General features: G+C 39.6%; 1 protein-coding gene across 2 annotated transcripts in view; it reads right to left on the reverse strand.

Moving 5' to 3' along the window:
- Positions 1-1647: 1647 nt before the first annotated feature.
- Positions 1648-23922, reverse strand: part of LOC105470768 (glutaredoxin 3) — a 43888-nt gene continuing 21613 nt past the window's right edge. Inside the window, exons 3-12 of one of the 2 annotated variants that reach the window (XM_071068916.1) lie at positions 21816-21904; positions 21582-21656; positions 20662-20863; positions 14383-14555; positions 14084-14145; positions 11871-11928; positions 9736-9788; positions 5897-5936; positions 5717-5809; positions 1648-1918 (exon numbers count right to left, since the gene is read on the reverse strand). In XM_071068916.1, coding sequence (XP_070925017.1) covers positions 1868-1918; positions 5717-5809; positions 5897-5936; positions 9736-9788; positions 11871-11928; positions 14084-14145; positions 14383-14555; positions 20662-20701 — 570 coding nt within the window. In that variant the 5' untranslated portion in view covers positions 20702-20863; positions 21582-21656; positions 21816-21904 and the 3' untranslated portion in view covers positions 1648-1867. The remainder of the gene's footprint in view (positions 1919-5716; positions 5810-5896; positions 5937-9735; positions 9789-11870; positions 11929-14083; positions 14146-14382; positions 14556-20661; positions 20864-21581; positions 21657-21815; positions 21905-23922) is intronic. The other variant, XM_071068915.1, reaches the window with a different exon arrangement.

Consider the following 23922-nt stretch of genomic DNA (forward strand, 5'->3'; position numbering starts at 1 on the left):
ATCTGTGATGGCAAAGATATTCTTGCTTAGGATAAAGTGAAGTTAAAAGCTGACTTAGAAAATATACTAGGACAGTTGGCACTTAAAGAAAAAGCAGTATGCAAATGATTTAAGTATACAAAAAAAGTACGGAGCCCTCCTCCATGACACACACATCCCTGCAGCCAATGGCTTCATAAAATTTCAGTTAAAATTCTATTTGTATCTGCATTTAAAAAGTTTTATTTATACAATGATTTTCATTTTAAATAGAAACAAGGAAGTTGTCATGGACCAATGCTCTAAAGAGCCTTATTTAATTACACAGAATGCCAAGAAAATCCACCACCATAGGCATCCTAACACCTAGCAGGAAGCAAGGCCTCATTGAGCTTTATGACTTGTACAGACCAGCCTCTGTCACACACAAATATAGACTCTACTCCTTACACAATCAAAACAGAGAAAAACAGCCTGAGCTGAAGAGACAGCAACAGTGGGCAGGTGGTGGGCTAATCTTACCTAGGCCTAGGAATAGACGCATTTCATCCTGTTTATTCTTGTCTGAATTACTGACTTCTGCTTCCCTTTCCTTATCACCACCAGACAGTGCCAGCATCTTAACTGCCTAAACAGGGTGGGGTAATATATGAAGAGAAGAACACATTCTCTTCATATATTAAAATATCAAAAAAAACTTAAAAAAAACTAAAACTTCATATATCAAAAAAAACTAAGACCCATGAGGTGAATTTAGCCATCCCATTTGAAGCCTGCTTGTGGAAGCCTAGTGAAGCAACTATTTCTCATATATGTTAGATTCAGGATCAAAAATACTGTTGAAATTTTCATGGACTTCAAACTGTTCTCAATAGGAGGACCAAAGGACCTTGAAAGACCAAATCAATGTTTATTATAAACAAGTGGACCAAGTGTGGTGGTCCTACCTGTAAATTCCAGCACTTTGGGAGGCTGAAGCAGGAGACCTCATCTCTACAAGAAATAAAAAAATTAGGTAGGCATGGTGGTGGCAGCCTGTGGTCCCAGTTACTCAGGAGGCTGAGGCAGAAGGATCGCTAAGCCCCGAGAAGTCGAGGCTGCAGTGAGCCATAATCGTGCCACTGCACTCCAGCCTGGGTGAGAGAGCCAGACTCCGTCTTAAAAAAAAAAAATAAAAAAAAAAAAGTAGTGATGCTTACAACAAATGACAATACTTTTCCATTCTTTGTCATGACTACCCACTCTTCTAGACCTTATGAAAAAGTGCTTGTTGTATCATATTCAATGAGAAATCATTTTCCTCTGAAATGTTTCTTGATAATTCACTACTGGTGCCTTGTGAAATGAGAGTCTAAACCTGCAGACATCCTACACTGCCTCTGCAATTTAACCAGTGCCGAGCTCAGCAATGACATCAGAAACTAATTTCCGTTGTTTTTCCTAAGCTGTAAAGAGATCTTTCACCAGCGAGGGGAGCCATTGTGTTGGCAAAGGAGTTGTCCTAAATACTGTTGTGTACTGCATTCCGCCACAGTTCTCCATTTTCTGAAGACTGCCTTTCTTAACTGCTAGAAGATACTCATGTACTAAGAAAAAGAGATTTAATGTGGGTTAATTATAGTAGCTGTATGTTTAATATTGCTGTAAAGATATACTTTTTTCATACAATTATTGTTAATAATTTGAAGATGTTTATTGCATTCTATTTTTGGTGGGAAAAAAAATGTAACATACATTTATTTAGCACGACATTGTGAAATACACAAAACATGTAACTGAGTAAGCAGGAATTTTCTATTCCTAGTCCATTTCTGAGGACTAAATCATGAACTGCTTCCAATGTAATTAAATATTTCTTGCAATAGTTGGGCACCAAGTTTAAGATTTATTAATTTTCTCCTCTCAGTATAGGCAGCAATTCACCATTTTCTTTCAGTTCCTAAAAATGAAAAACAACAATAATAATATGTATATGCATATATAAAAAGATGGAAACATCTAAACAATCACAGCTTGTATGTATATCTGAGAACCAAAAGAAACACTTATTGGATTAAAACTCCAGTCTTTTAACACTCTCAAACTAAATGTGCCATAAAACCTGAATACACTATCAGGTTAAAAAAATAACAAGGTATTCTTGGCCAAGTGTGGTGGCTCACAAATGTAATCCCAGCATTTTGGGAGGCCGAGACAAGCAGATCACTTGAGGCCAGGAGTTCAAGACCAGCCTGACCAACATGGTAAAATCTGTCTCTGAAAAAATAAATAAATAAGGCTGGGCACAGTGGCTCATGCCTGTAATCCCAGCACTTTGGGAGGTCGAGGTGGGCAGATCACCTGAGGTCAGGAGTTCAAGAACAGCCCGGCCAACATGGTGAAATCCTGTCCCTACTAAAAATACAAAAATTAGCCAGGTGGGTGTGGTGGCATGTGCCTGTAATTCTAGCTACTTAAGAGGCTGAGGCATGAAAATTGCTTGAACCCAGGAGGTGGAGGGTGCAGTGACCCAAGAGCCAAGATCACCCCACTGCACTCCAGCCTGGGTGACAGAGTGAGACTCTGTCTGCAAAAAAAAACAAAAAACAAACAAACAAAAAAAGCAGTGTGACGTTAAAAGCCTACTCAAATCTGATGCTTGTTCCCCTCCCGTTCTTCCACTCACAGAGAGGAAACAGGCTTTGCTATTGAAACCCAACCTGGCAATACATCTCTGTCTCAGGAAAAGCAGAAACCATCAAAAAGACCTAACAATTCAGAAACACACATGGCATCAAAAGAGCTACCACTAGATTGACTGGAACTGCAGTACAGGCGCCATGCTCCTTGTGCCTGTTCTTCAGATTTAAAATCTGGAGTATAGACCCCAAGTTTGAAAGGAGAGACATGATAAATAAAATTTTCTCGTTTAAACAAACATTTAATATGATATAACATTTCAGGTTATCACTGAGCAGTGTAAACATCAATCAATAAAACCATTAAAATCCATATGACCTCCTCTCTGGATGAAATTCAAATAGGAATGATGCTGTCACACAAAACCCAGACGGCTTTGTCATGTCTAGGGATCTTCTTCTACTACTCAACGAGCAAACACCCTGCCGCTCCAAGGGACCGAGCAGGACTTTTCTGAGCACACGCTCAAGGAGGCAGAGAGAGGACCATGCAGCTGAGTGGGCAAGGGCAGGTGGCCCTCAGGTGGATCCAGACTCAATGGATTACTAGTGATGGGATGGTTGACAACTCACCTGACCTCTCCATGTCTCTGTTTCCTCATTCTTCTACTGACAGAAGAATTCTGCCCTCTGAGGCTGCTTGGGAGATTACGTGAAGCAGCCTCTTAAAGCACCAAAGCAGTGTGCCTGGAACACTGGGAGTGCGCCAAATAAGGAAGTCCTCACCATCCTCACTGCTGTTAATGTGAGTCGGCAGGTGAAACATCTAAACCTAACCAAACCAAATCTTCTAAATCTCTCTCAACAAACTGTGTTAAGTACAAACATTCTGCAACAGCAGCAGTGAACCGTTTACTCTTCAGAGGCAGTAACAACTCACAATTTTCTCAGGACACTAGATTGGCTGAGTAACGAAACATTATTCAGTCACTCATTCAACAAAACAAATGCTCTTTGCTCCAAAGAGGCCAGCCAGATTAGACCATTTCAAACATCTTTTAATTGAACTGAACATGAAGAACTGCATTCTGCAAGAAACAGATCAAAATGGCATCGAAAGAGCTATTCCATGTATCTTCTCAAGGAAAAATGTTAACAATATCACACATTTCAAATGTGTATGTTCTTAGCAGGTGAACATAAAAAAATCATATAACACTCTGTTATATAACTAAAAAGAAGTTATCCACGCAGCTTAGCTTTAGAATTAAATGAGATTTATTGATTGTATCTTCCCAAGAGTTACCAATGGCTAAGGTACAGGCTATAAAACATTCAGACAAGAACAGGCTCAAGAGTATTTGGGGTGTGAGTACTGTTTGTGTCTTACAAAAATAAGATTTTATATATATATATAGAGAGAGAGAGAGAGAAAGAGAGAGAGAGAGAGAGAGACAAAGGGAGGGAGGGAGGGAACGGGAGGAGAAACAAATGCAGATCTGTTTTTGCTGCTTCAGGGCTATACAAGAGCTATAGTCTTAAACATTTTTTCCTCCAGGAGTGAGACCGTTCCCCAGGAAAAATGTCTCACTGGCTTGTTGAAGAAGTATGAGATCAAACCTGGAACTCCACAGGAAACAAAACAGAGGCCACCACAGGACAAAAACAGCCTCTGCAGTCAATGGAGCTCAAGCTTTGTTTCTATAAAACATATTGGTCCAAAGTGCTGATGTCATTTCAGTGGTATGCTAGTGCTTCACTTTACAAAAGCATGTGTTAAAAACTTTTATTTTGGCCGTGCGCGGTGGCTCACGCCTGTAATCCCAGCACTTTGGGAGGCCAAGGCGGGCGGATCACCTGAGGTCAGCAATTCAAGACCAGCGTGGTCAACATGGTGAAACCCCATCTCTACTAACAATACAAAAATTAGTGGGGCGTGGTGGTGTGCGCCTGTAATCCCAGCTGCTCAGGAGGCTGAGGCAGGAGAACCACATGAACCTGGGAGGCAAAGGCTGCAGTGAGCCAAGATTGCACCATTGCACTCCAGCGGGGCAACAAGAGTGAAATTCTGTCTCAAAAAAAAAAAAAAAATTTATTTTACAACATAACTAGAAGTAGTACTACTTGCTATTTGTTTTCCACATAAAAAGTCGGAAGATCTGACCTCACAGAAAATTCTCTAATGGACTGAGGCAAGAGGAAGGTCTGAGGGCAGTCGGCAGCCCACCTTTTGGGGCAGTTTTGTTCTTGTCCCCGAGCAGAACCTGGCATTCCTGCCCAACATTCCTGTCTAGCTCCTCTCTATACCCACCCGGCTACCACCCTCCTCGATACCACCATGCCCACAGTGGGCCTGGGGTGCAGTGGGGCCTGTGGGTAGATATTAAAGCTACAGCTTCTGTTTACTGTTTTGGGCTAATCAAAGAGCTATGGAGCACACAGGTGCTAGTTGGTGGGCCTGCCCTAAATTCTAGACATTAAATATGAGCAAAGTCATGTCCATTTAAAACTCAAGCAAGAAGTAAAGTCACTTATTCATCCAACAACCATTTACTGAACTCCTAAAATACACAAAGCATCAGGAAGGACTCAAGATACATAAGAAATGGTGTCTTCTCTAAAACACCTACAATCTAACAGATAACAGATTTCCAAACATCTGAAAACCAAAAAGCGACCTACATTTTTTCTCTCGGGGGACCAGGGGCAGTGATCTTCAGCCTCTGTGGCAAGGATGGGCAGCATTGGGCCATAGGCCTCACACTGCTGTCAGTCCATGCACCCAAGGGCAGGTGAGTAACGCAAGAAAAAATAATTTGTTGGCTGGGAGCTGAAGCAGGATCTCACAAGGACCCTGAGTGGCAGGTAAGATCACCCCAAAGAAAGGGGATGAAATGGCTAGTTCAGGTGTGGAAGTAAAAACCGGCTGCCAGGTGGGGACAGTGAGAATGGCAGGGTACTTATGCACACAGAAACGGTGATACTGGTCTAGAAATGCCTGAGAGTCAGGCTGGAAACAGGAGTCAAAAACAACTCTCAAGTTTCCATTCAATATGAAATCATTTTTAAACACACCAAAGTCTTCTCCGTTCTTTAGAAGAGCAGAAGAACTGACTTACCTTCACGATATCCAATCCTCCCACCAGCTCCCCTTTCACATACAGCTGAGGGTACGTTGGCCAATTTGAGTAGGCTTTTAATCCTTGCCGAACCTAAAGAAACAAGAGTCCGGAAACCATCCTGTCAGGCCCTTATGATTAAAGCTAAGACAAAGGTGAAACATCAGACACAGAACTTACTTCTTCATCCTCCAATATATCGAATGTTTCATATTCAACACTGGAAAAAAGAGAAGACATTTTAACTGGAAATACAGTTAAATCAAATTGTAAAACCTCTATGCATTTGATGTTTTTAAAATAATCAAGAAAACTATTTTGTTGCTAACAAAATGTACTACAGACCAATGGAAATGATTTTACTTCTTAATCTGTCTGGTACTACACAGAATTAGTCATTCCAAGATACGACTTTATCTAGATTTTTCTCCGGACAATATTGGGTTAGACCAGGGATGGGGAAACGTCTTCTTAAAGAGTGAGACAGTAAACACTTCAGGCTTTAGAGGCCAGTCTCTGTTTTAACTGCTCAGTTCTGCTGGGCAGCACAAAAGCAGCCACAGACAACATATAAATGAAGGGATGTGGCTATGTGCCAATATAAATTTATTCACAAAAATGGGCAGCCACCTGCAACTTGCCAACCCCTGGGTCAGACCCACATCCCCATCTGCACAAGCCTTCATTAACTGAACACTCTCATCCACTTCTCATATCTAATCCACCCCCAGCTGCTGCTTCTTAACCTCCTGGAAGCTGCCCGTGGAGCAGGAAGTAGTAGTGCTCGTGGACGGAGGCTGGAGGGCTCAGCAGCCAGATGACAACCACGCTGCCAGTTCCCTCCACCTTAGCAGGAGACATGCTTTCCACACTTAAACTTATTTCAGAGAGGGCGCTGTTTTTAATGTACAAAAGGCCAATGAAAGCTTTGTGGCTTTATGCCGTACAATGAACATTACTCGTACAAAGAAAAATCACCGCATGAATGTCCAACTGTATCTACTCAGAGTGATTTCACCGTTAGGTGGTCAGGTATTAGCAAGCATGTATGCCTAAATCCTTGCAGGGTGCCTGAGGGTACAGGTGCAATTCCCAAAGGTGGTCAAAGAAAATGCTACATGTAAAAAAAAACTAGACTTTCCATAAAACTGAAACCATCACAGGGAAATCTTGTTTATTTAGTAAACAAGTTCCCAAGGAAACTGTCTATGGTGCAGGGAACAGTAAAAAAAAAAAAAAAACAACTAAATGACAGGATAAATCAGAAGCAATTACCAAAAAAGGAATGTTTGAAAGAAGAGCAAAAAAGGACCCCAATGTAAACCTAATGTTTTTTTAAAAACCCAATGTAAGTCTTTGTTCAAGCTGAACTAACTAAAGGTGGCAGATCTCTTAATACTGTGATAAAAACAATGAGTTATAAAACTATTCATAAAGGATCCAGGAAGCACTGGGCCCAAGTGTATGTATGTGGAGTCCTAACAGTCAATACACTTCCTAAGAGTTATTCATAAAGGGTACCTTTCAAACCTCAATATACACTTGGTTCTCAGCCACTCATGCATGTGTATTTTGGCTACTAAAGGAAAAGATAAGAAATGAGAAAAAGTAAAAAGGAGTTTTCTCCACATACTTTGACTCCAAACAAGAGCATGGTCTGTTCACGTTAAAAGAAGCTGAGGTCCTGGATGGCCTCACTCATCCTAGAGCCAATCATGCTTAGCAAGTCCGGAGCTGGGAGTCATTCTCTCCCAAAGTAGCCTCCTGCTCTCTGCGACAACAGGGTGCTTTCAATACAATGGAGATCAGACAGATATGGGACAGAAAGCCAAGTTACCAAGATGTTCTACCACAGACATGAGCTGGGTCAGGCCCAGTGTGTCGGCTCAGAAGACACCTGAGGAACCTGGTGCTGCTTAGGGAAGGATGGACTGTGTGTGTCTCACTGTGGGGCTGCAGCAGAGGGTTGACAAAGAAAAAGCAAAATGACCAAAAACAAGCCAGCCCCCACTGTATGGCCCAGGGCAGGAGTGAAGAAAGGAACAGGCTGGAAGTTACCATCACAATACACTCACTGTACTTGCCTCTATAAAATGTCATAATAATCTGAAGAAAACCACCACATCTTTTTTTTTTTTTTGAGACAGAGTCTCACTGTCACCCAAGTGGGAGTGCAGTGGCTTGGCTTCAGCTCACTGAAATCCACCTCCTGAGCTCAAGTGATTCTCCCAGCCTGGGCCTCCTGAGTGGCTGGGATTATAGGCGTGTAGGCATGTGCCACCACACCCGGCTAATTTTTGTATTTTTAGTAGAGGCGGGGTTTCACCATGTTCACCAGGCTGGTCTCGAACTCCTGACCTCAAATGATCAGCCCACCTCGGCCTCCCAAAGTGCTGGGATTACGGGTGTGAGCCACTGTGCCTGGCCCCATATTATTTTTATGTCCCTGAAATTGTATTCAGCATGTGCTATTCAACTGACGATTTTCAATAGATCTTTGAAGTATATCAAAGATTACTTTAAAGTAATTTATTTAAAGTTACAGTTAGAATATATGATTTTTAAAAGATGCAATTATGAAATAATGAGAAATAAACAAAAATATTTGACAAACCCTACAGAACATGTGCTATATATCTCCAAATAAGTGCTTTTGTTTTTAACCACAAAAATCAATGGCAGTGTTCTTACCTGACAGCTTCACCACTGAGCACATTAAAACTAGGAGCACTGCAATTTAACTTGCGTTACATCTCTCAGATCCAGGTAATGGACCTTAATATGCACCCCTCAGCTTTTTGTATTATTTAGCAACTAGGATATTTGAGAAAAATTAAAAACTACCTATAATATGTTCTCCCTGAAATATATTTATGCATGGTGAGGACTCAGTTACACATCTTCCTCTGGGAAAGTAGACAAATAGTTATACCAAAGGTTGCCTAAGGACCTCCTTTATGTTACTAATAGGTTGACACTGGCCAGAAAATACTATTTTGGTCTAAGTTAAGGCATTCATAAAATAATACAGCAAAAACAATGAAAAGATACAAATATTTATGGATATAGACATTACAACTGAGAAGCACCAGTGGCAGAACGGAAAAGTTGAAATATTTTTTTCTTTTTTTTGAGACAGGGTCTTGCTCTGTCACCCAGGCTGAGTGCAGTGGTGCAATCACGGCTCACTACAGCCTCACCCTCCAAGACTCCAGTGATCCTACCACCTCAGTCTCTCAAGCAGCTGGGACCACAGACATATGTGACCATGCCTGGCTTATTTTTTTATTTTTTGTGGAGAAGGGGTCTCACTATGTTGTCCAGGCTGGTCTCAAACACCTGGGCTCAAGCAATCTTCCTGTCTCAGCCTCCCAAAGTGCTAGGATTATAGACGTGAGCTACTACGCCTGGCCAGGTTGGAATTTTTTGGGTTTTTTTTTTTTTTGAGTTTTAAAAGTTTAACTTTATTTTTTTTACTAAGGTCCAGAAATTTCTGTAAGACAAGTACATTAATGAAATGTTTCCAAAGAAATACTGAACAATATACACTCTAGTTTGCTGAGGGGTCCAGCTCAAAAGTTCAAACCTAATTCTTGTGCAATAAAAATCAGCATGGATAGCAGATGATCTAGAATACACTGTGTTTTGAAATCCACAGCTGGTTTCATTTTTAACCATAATGAAAAACCAGTACTCCTATTCCATCAAATGTGTTTTATAAGCAATAATAAATTCAGATCCACTGTATTATGCAACACACATCTTTGGAAAGCAACATCAACAGTGAGATCAGATCAGTAGAAATATACACAGTGAAAAGAAATACACAAAGTACTGTAGTTTTATTAAAAACTACTACTTGAGAAAGAAATCTTTCCACAAATAGCATACAACTGTAGAATGATGAAAGGATTTGGGAAAGCTTTACGAAAGCTTAATTCCAATTCTATCTTCCTGAGAGTGGTGGCAAAGGGTATTTCCTTCCTTCTCTGGGACATCTGAAAACAACATTTACATACCCAGTACTATTTAGTATTTCCAGAATTTGTTTGCTGAATCCACATTTTGCTTCCTAGATGAAAAAAAAATTTGTAAAGATTACATTTTTTATATGACCCAAGCAGCATGGTTGTACCTAAAACTCTGTCAATCAGCACAGCACTTGTCCATCGTGGTTGCCACTGCTTTCACTCAGCTAGCAGAGCTTCTGCTAATCCCTTCTTCAAGTACGAACCATCTGCACATCAACCCAGGCACACGTGACCCACAGACGTACTTTGGTTTGTAACCACTTGAGATGACATGTGTTCCAACAGTTTATAATCTCTGTGGTCAAAAAGTTCCTCTAAGTGAAACCTAGATTTTCTACAAAGATTTCAGTTCATTCTTCACTTCACTCATGCAAAATGATCTTAACTCACTTAGTCTTTTTGCAATGATTATGACAATTATTTTCCCATTTCCAACTGGACTCTGACTCCTTTTTTTTTTTCTTTTTTTTTTTTGAGACGGAGTCTCACTCTGTCGCCCAGGCTGGAACGCAATCTCGGCTCACTGTGACGTCCACTTCCCAGGTTCAAGCAATTCTCCTGCCTCAGCCTCCAGAGTAGCTGGGACTACAGGCGCACGCCACCACACCCCGCTAACTTTTAGTATTTTTAGTAAAGATGGGGTTTCACCATGATGGCCAGGATGGTCTCGATCTCTTGACCTCAGGATCCATCTGCCTTGGCCTCCCAAAGTGCTGGGATTACAGGCATTAGCCACCACGCCCGGCCTCATTTATTTTTACATTACAGAATACTAACACTTTTTTGAGTTTATGAAAATCTTAAGCTTTTTTCATGCCACAGGACTCCAAATTCCAGCAATCTTGTGGAAAAGATACGGTACCATGTAAACATTTTAATAGCCCTAATAACACTGTTTCCAAAATGTATTAAAACTTTCTAGGTTTCCAGAAAAAAACAGTTTTGAGAATAAATATCCGCTTAAACAATTACCAAGAATAAGAAAAAAATGTCACTTTATCATTACTAGGAATTATTAACTTCCTCTATTGTTTCAATACACTGAAGCAAAATCAAAGAATTTAGGATCTAACCTAGTGATTCCAAAATGCTGAAATTTATATTAACATTTTATTTGTTACTGTTACTTTCATTACCTAATTATATTAACCAATTAGTTATGTTAACTAATTAGCTTCATTATACTAGTTATGTTAACTTACACACTAGTTATGGCAACCAGAGTCTGCCCTGTGAAGAAGTATTGAGTCCCTTTCCCAATGAGCAAAGTGGCAAAGTGGTTCTGTGTCACTTGCCCAGTGCATCTGGCTAACAAGTGAGGCAGTTTCTTTATTCTAACACCCTCACCTTTCAAAGCTTTGGTTTCTTTATCTCTAAAATAGGCCAAACTCTGTCCAACCCTGCCTACTTCAACAACTGATTGAGAATTAAATAGAGGTTCAATTGCTATGAAAACTACAAAATATGGCATAAATGTGTATGGCTGGTTTCTGGAAATTACCACTCTGATCTCAATCTGAAAGAAAATTAGTTCTGCTCAAACTATTAGTGGAAGTAATCTATCAAACTTGATATTCAAAATGACACACAATCAATATGCACTTTCGTCAAAAAGCTACAAGAACCATCCCATTACAAATGAGAATTGCTGACCATTTCACTCATTCATCAAACACACACAGAGCACACCTGCTACAGCCAGGGTTTGCTCCTCCACTGTCACAAAAGGACGATCTAGGGGTGCAAACCCAAGCACGACCAGGTTCCCTGCATTCAGGAAGTCCAGTGACTCAGCTGCACACTCCAGCAGTCCACAAACTCCAACAAAGGATAATGAAATAACAACTCATACAACCAGTAAAGTGTTAACAGTGTTGACCACGTTAGCTGACAAAGTTTGGCAGCAGAAAGAAATGCACCCCACTGAGATGTTGATGATAAAGTCAAGCAAAATGTAGATTACTTTGTTTGATCTCCGTAAGCACCAATTAAGGCCTGGATAACTTCCTGATACCGCTATAGCTTCATTAGCTAAAGCTAGGAAAAAGAGATTTAACTGTCCCCTTGTTGCAGATGTTAACATCAAAAGAAATTACAAATAAAACCATTTTTGAGTTCTTTACCTGTTTGTTTCCTTTCATAAAGAGCATCACAGAAGCTTTATTTGTCAGCACTTTGAGCCTAAAGAGAGAAAATTGATATAAAACGGCTCAGCTCAATTATGCAACACCACTTTTCCTCCGCTTCGTGAGTAACATGCATATTTGAGGGATGGCAGGATGACAGTTCACAGCTTTGAGTGGTATTAAACAAGCAAATGCGTTGACATTTTCCTTGATTTCATTCTCTCCCTAAGCCACTGTAAAACACAATATGGCTTTTAAGGCAAAGAATGTTCCTTCAAGTTGCAATTTAAGCCCATCAACTCACAGTAATAAAAAAATAATAATAATAACCAATTCAGTAAGGAATTGTTCAATAAGGGGCCTATATATTAAGCCCATCCAAAACTTCCAGAACTAGATCTTGTGAGCACCATCTTCCATCATGATGCTGCACACCACTGTACACGTGTAAAGCTCACAAGGTCAGACTGCAGGGTGACAGCATTAAACCTCAGAACATCAACTAATGCCAGATGCTAAAATCAAATACTTTCATCTTAAGATTATATTTTATACAGTCTTGCCAACATCATAATCTAATATGTTATCAGAAATTTTAATTATCTGTATACAGCCACAAGTTTAGTCACAAATCTCAGGAAAAGTCAGTGTTGGGACAACAGGTCACTAAAGAACCTAAGCTCCATGGGGTCACGCCACCATGTTCTCCCAATTCAAGGCTCAAAAATCTCCTTATAAACGAATCCCAAATGAAATGCATAAATCATGCACAAAGCTGTATCACTTACATTGCCAACCGAGTGGGATTAGCTCAAGTTCAGAAAAATATGAATGGATACAGGAATACGATGCTGACCCTGACAACCCAATAACTAACCCAGCCACCTGGATACAGGGAACCACAGCTTACAATGTACTGCCAAAATACACGTCACAAGTCCATGAACTCCACTTCCTGCACTCTGCTCACTAGGAGCCCTTTAAATTATTACTCAAAATATGCTGAATTTTACTTTCTACATAATTCTAGCCAGTTACCTTTCAGTGTCCGCAAGCACAGATTTAGAAACAGCACATTTAGGAAAACAAAGGCCCAATGGAGACAAGGCCATTAACAGCAGCAAGTGTACTCAGCAGAGAAGGAAAATCAACTGAACAGCGAATACAAGCATATAAAAAGCACAGCTGTCCTTGGAGAACACAGAGCCTCCATGGGCCATGGGCATCACCAGGCTACAGGCAAGAACCACACATGAAGACGCCCAGAGTCAACAAAGGGATGCGGAGCATTACTTTCTCACGAAGAACGCAGAAAATGGTACAAACCACAGGACAGAATGCAGTACTCAAAGATCAGCCTTACGTACGTGGAATGGAACATTATTTATAGAAATTATTAATTAACAACAGACAAATGAGGTATTTATTATTATTACACACTTTTAGAAATTCTCAAGATGTTACATGGCAAAAAAAAATTACCAAAGGAAGGTTTATCTTACAATCTCCAGCCCCAACCTATGAATGGCTGATTGCTGATATAGTAAGTTCCTCTTTAAAGTTCTATATTAATTCACATTTACTGCAGTAAAAAACCTATTAAGTTGCCTTATACACCAAAGTCCAACGTTTCTGTAAGAGAACTTCTCCAAAAGCCAAGTGAGATCCTTGACAAAACAAATACATGTTTTCACAGCCCCAAAACCTGCTCATGTAAGTTCTCGTGGTCTAGAAAGGCCATGAGAAGTGCCCAAAGCTTGTTGCGAGGTGATGAGCTTTTCACACTCACCACTTGTCACTCAGTGCTCTGGCGTTGGGGCAGCACCCGCAGCAGTCACCAAGGCTGCACCCAGGAAAACACGAGTGTGCTGAGGTTACGCCAAGGAGCAGTGACAAGACAACTGGACCCTGGCTCTGAAATGCAGAGAGGTAAGCAAAATTTGGTTGTTCCACAGAAACAATGACATTTCTATAAAAGCAAAGAAGGTCCTCCACATGATCATTAAGTTGGTGCTAAAATTTCTCCAATCCAAATTAGATTTGCCAAAGTTTGCATGGCTAGTTTGACTAAACAATGAAATTATGACCTCTGGCATACAAATACCAAATCCTTGATTTCTACACAGAAAGAGCAATGCAAAACCTGAGGACTTTAAAATATTTTTAACATATTAAATGACAGACTATTTAAAACTTTCCAAAACACTTACCTTTCCTCTAATTTGGGAGCTTTGGGACAAATTGTATCTAGTTCTTCAGATGCTTCTAGCTCCTAAAATAAGCACACATGTCAGTTTTATAAAAAAAAATTATTATAACATAAATCTCCTTGATCACACCATAACACAGCTTATTGATCAATCAACTAATCAGAAATACTGTGTATTCATTGCAGGTTCTTATTAGTAAATATAGATTCATAAGAAATTTGTATCTTAGATTTATCACACTTTAAAAAGTATGCTCTAAATGGAATTTATTTACAAAGCACAGACTTCTCAATTCTAACCTTAATTATATCAAGTCCTCCTATGAGCTCTCCAGAAACGTAGAGCTGAGGATAGGTAGGCCAATTGGAATAGGCTTTGAGTCCCTGTCGAACCTCTTCATCTGAGAAGATATCAAAACTGCTAAATTGAATATTATGTTTGTGAAGAATTTCCACCATCTGCTTGCTGAAACCTGTACACAAAAAAAGAAAATAAAGCACTTAGCTTCTCTCTCTCGAAACATGTACACATGATAATACATTAGTTCAGCATACACATCATCTAATGGACATAGACGCCTGCCTTATTTTGCTGGTGATTTAATTAGCATGGCTGAATAGTATACAAACAGAAAATAAATTCCTGGATCCCCTTATTTGACCTTGAACCATATCACACACTCAGATATGACTTAACTTTTTGACACAATTGTGAGTATTAAAAAAAAAAAGTGGTGTGTGTATTTATTAAAGTTACTCTTCAATATCCTGGACATTTTTTGTCACAGAAGAAATAGCACTAGCCAAAAAGCAGAGACCTGAGGGTGATGGTGCATACCCATAATCCCAGAGACTGGGGAGACTAAGGTAAGAGGATCACTTGAGACCAGAAGTCTGAGGTTGGAGCAAGCTATGAGATTGTCACTGCACTCCAGCCTCCAGTCTGAGTGATAGAGCAAGACCCTGTCTTTAAAAAAAAAACAGAAATCTGAATCTGACACCTGCTCCCTCCACCCACCAAGGTGACACATGATGAGGCCATGGGTGGCCTCCGCTCAGCACTTTCCTAGTAATCAGGAGACCTGACGCTCTGGACAGTCCCTCCCAGCCTTCCTGTTGTGAACCTACAAGAATCAATTCTGGGCAGAGGAAAAAATTCTACAATTGTTATTTTTAACTACTACTTGACTATACTAAAAACCCAATGCTGTTTCGTTTCTACTGCCATTTTACTACTTCCTGAGTTCCCACTTCGGTAGTTCTCAATCTTCACTATCTCTAAGTAGGATAAATTAAAAATCAAGAAGGCTTGTGTTCTCCTGTAGTCTGAAACACACACAGTACATTGAATTTTAAAGCTATCTTCTCTGTTGTTATATATGAACCATCAATAGATTGACGGTATTCTTTCTCATGTCATAACTTGACAGTTTCTTTTTTAAAACTATTTACATTCCCTAAAGTATGTAATGTAATTTTTTTTACTACACTATAGTGACAATTTTATGTTCCATGATTTTATTATACTTTTGTGACACATTTTTATTCTGTACTTTTTTGACATCATCTTATTATGACATTAGAACTGAAGAATAAGAGTGTGAATATCAGTCTTTTATAAACCTATTAGCCTAGTCTGGAAAAAAAAAGTATTTTTCTTTCCATAAGCTAATTCTTCTTCCATTGTTCCCAGTACTTTGTAGGGCCCTACTCTTTCATGCCTCATTCTTCTTCTCAAACACAGTTATAATTCACTGGAAAAGAACCTATTCTTCAGATTCAAAATTTCTAAAAGACTTAGCAGTATCAGCAATTGTTTTTAAACAAAATCAAACCATAAAATTCAATATAAGATTAATTGCAAGAAAGGGCTTTACTGATGTCACCCAAAATCATATTTACTATTAAAACATGGATCTACAAGTGAGCTCCAAACATTTTCCAAATCTGCAGTTTATTGAGATGAAGCACTAGTATTTATTTGTATAGCATGTAAGTTGCTTTTTCTACATCTGAAGTGTGAAGTTCATGTACAGCCTGAAGTAAAACACTGATTCTGAAATTTTTTTATTCATCTGGGAGTTCATTAGTAAACAGCTAACGGCTGATTGCTGATGGTTATTCTGTTGCCAATATATTAACTCATTTTTACTGTAACTGGCTGAGAAAAAGCTTTATTTTAGCTTTAGGCAATTACATGCAGACTAGGAAGATTGATTGGTAGTGTTTCATTTTTAAGGGTTAAAGTGGCAGACTAGAAATGTTATGCTTCAGGATAAGATGGCAAGAAGGCTTTATTCTAGTAACAAAATATTTACACACTTTTTTTTAAGAAAAATGCATGCATGCAATAAAAATATTTAAATGTAGAAAAGTAATGTTTAACTGCCACAGAATCCCCATTTCCACCCCCAGTCATTTCTACTCATGATGTGAATAGGTGCCTAACACTGCATCTCATCACTACCTAACAATAAACCCTAAAAAACATCTTTGAAACCTGATTTTGTGGCTGATACTGATTTAAAAGTAAGAGCCGGGTTGGATGACTCTCACTGCAGGAGGAATATCTGACTATGACTTAAATACCTTTTGCTTTGCTAAAAGCTTTGTTAACTGAAATAGCTATAAGAATTCCCAAATAATTAACCTGCTCAAGGATTTAAGATTCTGTTTAAGATGACATATACTTCAGTGCTTCTGGAAACTCTTCCTAAAACAAGCATTTTCCTGTCTTCATGAGGATCACGAATAAGGACAATCCAATTCTTTTCAACTGAGACCCTATCTACATGTCAGGCTCATAACACACCATACAATTCTGCAGGCAGAGCCCACGTGAAGGATAAGAAGATGGAGACATGACCTGTGCAGGAGCTGGGCTGAGTCCAATGGGGCTCCAGCAGAAACCCTAAAAATGGCTTTCAAGGTTTTCTAGATATAAAATTTAAATGTTTTTCATTCATGTTTTTCTGATTAGCAGAAAGCAAAGTGGGGACCAACTAAACAGACGTCGTTATACTCCACAGTGGAGTTCAGCGGTGTTAGCAGAGGTAGCGCTTTCAAAGCTAATTTAGTGCAAAATAAGGAAAGAGCAGCCACATGCGTGCTCACAAGATGAGACGGCCAGTGCTTTTATAAAGGGGGCTTTGCCTACACCCTTCTCTAAAATGCCAGCAGAAAAGCAAAAACAACGCTCCGCTAAGCAGGCTCGGAAAGGAACAGCAGAGGGTCCAGGGGACTTACGTTCCCATAAGAAAACAGTTTAGGCCGGGCGCGGTGGCTCAAGCCTGTAATCCCAGCACTTTGGGAGGCCGAGACGGGCGGATCACGAGGTCAGGAGATCGAGACCATCCTGGCTAACACGGTGAAACCCCGTCTCTACTAAAAATACAAGAAAATTAGCCGGGCGAGGTGGCGGGCGCCTGTAGTCCCAGCTACTCGGGAGGCTGAGGCAGGAGAATGGCAGTGAGCCGAGATCGCGCCACTGCACTCCAGCCTGGGGCACAGAGCAAGACTCCGTCTCAAAAAAAAAAAAAAAAAAAAACAGTTTAAAAATATTTTCCAATTAATCCTAAGTATTTTATTAAAGAACAGCAACATTCTTAAATGATCTATTTACTATGTAAGACAGAAAGACATGTAACAGAAAATATCAGGAAACAGAAAAACCCATTGAAAATGTAGTTATAAAAATTATATAGAAAACAAGTACTTTGAAAGAAGAAACTAACCGTTCAATCATATGTATCTCAAAATATTTATTGTCTTGTATTAAATATCTATAACACCATGTTTTCAGATGGCTCTGAAACGTGTTTTGTTCTGTTTTGTTTTGTTTTCAGACGGAGTTTCACTCTGTCACCCAGACTGGAGTGTAGTGGCTCAATCTCGGCTCAATGCAACCTCTGCCTCCCAGGTTCAAGCGCTTCTTCTGCCTCAGTCTCCCAAGTGGCTGGAATTACAGCATGCCACCACGCCCAGCTAATTTCTGTATTTTAGTAGAGACAGGGTTTTGCCATGTTGGCCAGGCTGGTCTCAAACTCCTGACCTCAAGCGATCCGCCCACCTCAGCCTGTTGAAGTGCTGGGATTACAGGCGGGAGCCACCACGCCCAGCCCTGAACTATTTCAAAGTTTCTTTTTTATTCTATTATTTGTTCAGTCTTCCAAATGTCACTCCATTATAATAATATAAATATAATTTAAATAATATAAGTTTAACATAAATATAAAAATGCTAGTATATTCTAAATTCAGTTTAATAAAGTGAAAGGTAAGCAGAAAAATTATAATTTCTAAGTTTCTCTCTAATTTACTTGAATAATCATACAATATCTGCACTGAAAAGGCCCTCCAAGATTGGCTCCAACAGCCAATCTTATTCCCAACAGCACTAGAAGGAATTAAAGGCATAAGGAGGGTACCTGACTTGTCTCCAAAGTTGCTAAGGCCGCAGGGGTGGGCCTGAGGCTCGCCTGGCATGACATCCAGTGTAGCACACTTCCCAGGACACCCTTCTCCTCTGAGCACCCCTTCCCCAAGCTTCAGTGTTGCCACCTGCCTTTTCATTAGTTTTATCATTCAGAAAAGACTGAGACTGCTGTTGTTCAACCCCAAAGGAGACAATATTGTAGAGATTTCACTGTAGGTGTGCTTCACTCACATTTCATAGCCAGTTCTACTGTACCTGAGATCTGAATGAAGGTGCTGAATACGATCCATTCGACTGAAGTGGTAAGTTCCCATTTAGTGGCTACCACATAAAGTACAAGAAATGATTTTCATGTTTCATGGAAGAAGGTGAATGTGAACCATTTGCAACCCCCGTTAAAAACAAAATAACAAACGCAACAGAGACTATCTGTTGCTACCTTTAGTTTAGTACAGACTAAGTTAGCTTTACAATACATAAACAGCAGGCATTATGTGACACATAAATACTGGCAGTGAAATTTTTTAGGCAGAACTAAAAGATATTTTTAAGACAGAATTCACAGGTGGCTCACGACTGTAATCCCAGCACTTTGGGAGGCCGAGACAGGCGGATCACCTGAGGTCAGGAGTTCGACACTAGCCTGACCAACACAGACAAACCCTGTCTCTACTAAGAATACAAAAAAATTAGCCGGGCGTGGTGGCAGGCACCTGTAATCCCAGCTACTCGGGAGGCTGAGACAGGAGAATCGCTTGACCCCTAGGAGATGTAGGTTGCGGCCCGCTGAGATCACACCATTGCACTCCAACCTGGGAAACAAGAGCGAAAATCCATCTCGAAAAAATAAGAATTCATCATGAAACTTTAGTTTTAAAACTAGACATAATCATAACCTAATATGTAATTTAATAGCCCTACAGGGAAGAATTTAGAATCAAATTCACACTAGAAGCTTGGCTATCTTTATAAAGTCACTCTGGACATGCTGTAATCACATTAAGAGCATACTCAGTGTTACTGCCCCATCTTAATGAAGTCCCTCCCGTGTAGTTGATACAAATACTCTTAGAGTCTCAACAGCATCATCAAATGGCATTAAATGCTCAATTATGCAGCATACTAATGTTGTACTAGGCACAGTAAAAAGAAAACAACATAAACCCAGTACCAGAGGGGTCAAATAACTCTAAAACTTACTTAAGGACAAAATTATAAGCATCCATGTGTACAGAAAGTAAGAGTGACTACAGGCCAAGATTTCGGAATCTTTCCATTACTAGCAGCTATAAACTGGAAATGACAGCAATGCGGGAAGAGAATCATTAGACAGTGATGACGCAGGGGAGGCAAAAGCACACAGGGTGGACACAAAAACACTAAAATATTCCACAAATTTTTTAATTGCTGAATCTGAACTAGGTGAAAAACAGGAGGCTGCCAAGAAAGAAAAAATAACTGCTAACAGCAAAAGCAGCTAAACAGGCAAAAGAGACAGCAATACAGCAGTTGGAACCTAATCCTAACTCTGCTTACCAGGTGATCTTGGGCAAGTCACCTCTATCTTTGAGTCTGAGGACTTAAGTATAAAGCAAAAATCTGAATTCGATGAGTTCCAAGACTCCTTTTGGTTCAAACATTCTGAGTCCATAATGCAAACTAATTCTTTTCTTTTTTTTTTTCTGAGACGGAGACTCGCTCTGTCGCCCAGGCTGGAGTGCAGTGGCGTGATCTCGGCTCACTGCAAGCTCCGCCCCCCGGGTTCACGTCATTCTCCTGCCTCAGCCTCCCGTGTAGCTGGGACTACAGGCGCCCGCCACCACGCCCGGCTAAATTTTTTTTTACATTTTTAGTAGAGATGGGGTTTCACCGTGTTAGCTAGGATGGTCTCGATCTCCTGACCTTGTGATCCGCCCGTCTCAGCCTCCCAAAGTGCTGGGATTACAGGTGTGAGCCACCACGCCCGGCCTGCAAACTAATTCTTCTATAGTGTCACTGGGAGTTATAAACTTTCTGATTTTAAAGGTATGTGAACACAAGTATAAGATGTATAGTATAGCTTGGAAAGAGGATGCCCATCTCAACCATACCCTGTTCTGGGAAAGCACCCATTTTGTTTATATTATCTTAAAGGCAGCTTCTTACCACAGCGTGGTTCTTGAGGAGTTCCTTTCATAAACAGCATGCAGGGGGCAGCATGAGTCAATTTCTTCAAGCGAAGGTTGAGATCTTCTTTCAGATGTTCATTAGCGCTGGGTGGGAAGGAGCCACTAGATGCATGTCGCTGAACTTTTTTGGTCAACTCTGGGGCATGTGCACCATCTAATCGGTCGATTTTCTGAGAATTCTAAAGTTTAAAAAGTTATTTAGAATACGTGCAGCATTCCATAATAATGACATTGTTCTAGCAAATTTTTAAAGGGGACAACAGTATTACTGGAGATGTAAAAAAAGAAACCCTCATTGCCAACTGCCTGCACTGCATCTCAATTTTAGAAATACATAATAATTTTTTTTCTTTTCTTGGAAACACACAGAGAAAACACCGCAACATCTCAAAGTCAAATCAGGTCAGTCTAATATAATACAAAAAAGACGGCCCCCACACTGGCTGGGATGAATCTATTATTAAGTATAAATGAGGCATTTGGGGAACTACGATGACACCCATGGGTGCCCAGCACAGTTGTGCACATGCTTCCTAAGACTCATTCATCAAACCAGAACCAGTCAGAGGTTCCATTATGTCCAGGCACATGCTCTGAACAACCAATTTAACCAACTCAGGGAACACTGGGGTTCCACACCACATATCTGAATTTTGATCAAGAAGCTCTTGATTCTGGCTGCTGGCCCTACACAGTCCATGTAAGATGTTGGCAAGCAGCTGGCATGGTCTTCTTTTTCAGCATGGGTGCAAAAATGAGACTATCAGAAGAAAGGTGGAGGGCCAGAAACAGCCAAACACCTAATATTCGGGGATTAGGGAGAGGGTAAAGAAACAAAATAGGTAGCCCCATGGCACCCTACAAATGGATAATCTCTTGTACCACCTTTATCCTTACCTTAAAAAACAGAAAAGTGGGAACAGAGCTAATTTCATATTTTTCAGATACTTCAGGAACACCTTCAGCTTCCAACTTTAAAATAAAAGAATTCAAACTTGATTATTACAAGGTCCTTTTTCTCTACTTTGATATGTAAATCAGTTTCACATGCAATATTCCTTCAAGTAGTTGGCATTTTTAAAGAGTATGGTACAAAAGTTTATGACACATTTACATTTAAATGAGACTCACTGGGCTGGCATGTCATCCACTGAGTTTGCAGTGTCAAAACAGGTTCAGAGGTTTTTATTTTGTTGCACATTTCAAAAGATGCCTGGAGGCTGTGAATAAAATTTTTGGTGCACTAGTGACCTAGTAAATTTTCAATCATATGCAGCTACTACTATATTGAAATCCATAAATCACTGACCCCAGTTATGTCATGATTACAGTGCTTATTTTCTGCCCACAGCAATTCTTGCTGTTTGCTCTATTGACTAATTTCAAGAGGCAGTACATCATGACTGACAGTTGCAGCCTTCTGCAAATTATGAAGCAAAAAGGACTATTTTTTCAATAAACTATTGATGTCTGATAAATTTTGCTTTTAACTCCTGCAAGGCTGCTGGACACTAGGCAGATAACTTGCTAGCTTACTTGCTTCCAGTCTATTTACAATGTACATGCCTTTTAAATAAGATGACTGCATTGTTTGATAATTTCCTTGAGGCCCCTCAACAAGACAGGATGTGATATCTGATGCATGAATTTAAAACATATTTAGTAACAGAATTTCTAAATAATTAGAGCACAATTACTGTAAGCTATTTATGTAGGTCTTTATAAATGATATACTTTGAGAAATACCAAGATATATCCTTCCCTCATAGGACTGTCAATTTAATATAAACTTTTTGAAACCAATAAAAATCTGTATTCACATTATACCTGTAGGAAATAAAATTTATTGATAAATTATATTGTTAAAAGTTTTTAAAATATATACACTGTATTTTTCCAAGAGTGAAAGATTTCCACTGGGCTTGAAATACTATTTTTATTTAGAGCCTTACCCAATCAGGTTATATCTACCCAAATAAAGTTTGTAGATAAAGTGGGAAGCAAAGTCATACGTATTTGGTTTTTATCCTCTATCTCCTACATTCTTGGGTGCTCTTTTACTACCTTAATTTTTAATATTTTAGAAAACCCTTGTGCAACAATATTTTTAATTGTTTCCATTTTTAAAATGTACTTATATGAAAATTCCATAAAATCAACAACGTCTAATAATCTGAAAAAAGAACAAAAAGATAAGGCATTCTGAGACAGCGATTTAGTACAGACTCTCAAAAGTTTTAAAGACGTTTGTGCTATTTTCTTTTACACAACAGCACACTCAGATCAAAGATGACCAGAAAAGTTGACGAGTAGGGCATGCCTACATTACCATCCTCTAGCTCATTATTTTCTGTCTTTCAACTAACATCTATGGAGTGCCCACTACGCACTGGGCATTGTGCAAGGATCAGAAAACGGCCCTTCCTTTAGTACAACTGAATTCTAATCAAAAAGTAATACAAATCTAAAAACAGGGCAATACTAAGTAGAAACAAGGTAATGTGATCTTAAACCAGAACAAAACAGGTAGCACCCTGACTCATAAAAACAAATTCCAATCTTTTAAAATCTGATTTCTTAGCCAGGCATGATGGCGGGTGCCTGTAATCCCAGCTACTTGGGATGCTGAGGCAGGAGAATCACTTGAACCCAGGAGGCAGAGGTTGCAGTCAGCCCAGATCGCACTATTGCACTCCAGCCGGGGCGACTAAGCAAAACTCTGTCTCAAAAAAAAAAAAAAAAATCTGATTTCTTCTTATATTCTTACATTCCTGCTGGTTTCCAGTGGAGTAACAATTATTCTGAGAAGTAAACGACCTCTTACAATTCCTGCTGAAGGCTGAGAACTACCACAACTGCCTCCACTCAATCAGCTCCCAAAAGAAGAGATCTTCATAACACAGAGGCAATGGTAACAGACAAATCTTCAGAAGAAGGCAACAGGAATATCATTTAAGGCAAAAGAGTTCTCCAGAACATCAAGGGCATCTGACTGAAGTCCTAAAACCGTTGCAGCACTAAAATTCACTACAAATACTTTGTTGGATTTAACGTAACAGTTTTAACAATGAAAATAGAAAATAAATATATAAACATTTTTAAAGGATCTGCATTCAGAAGAGCTCAAAGATGACCAGAAATAGCTATCGTTCATGGGCGACCTACTCTGTGCCATAAACTATGAGAAGGCCTTAACATAAAACAACCTAGCCTACAGACAATTTTGAAAGGTGCAAAA

The sequence above is a fragment of the Macaca nemestrina genome, chromosome 9 (genome assembly GCF_043159975.1).
Source record: "Macaca nemestrina isolate mMacNem1 chromosome 9, mMacNem.hap1, whole genome shotgun sequence".
Lineage (NCBI taxonomy): Eukaryota > Metazoa > Chordata > Mammalia > Primates > Cercopithecidae > Macaca > Macaca nemestrina.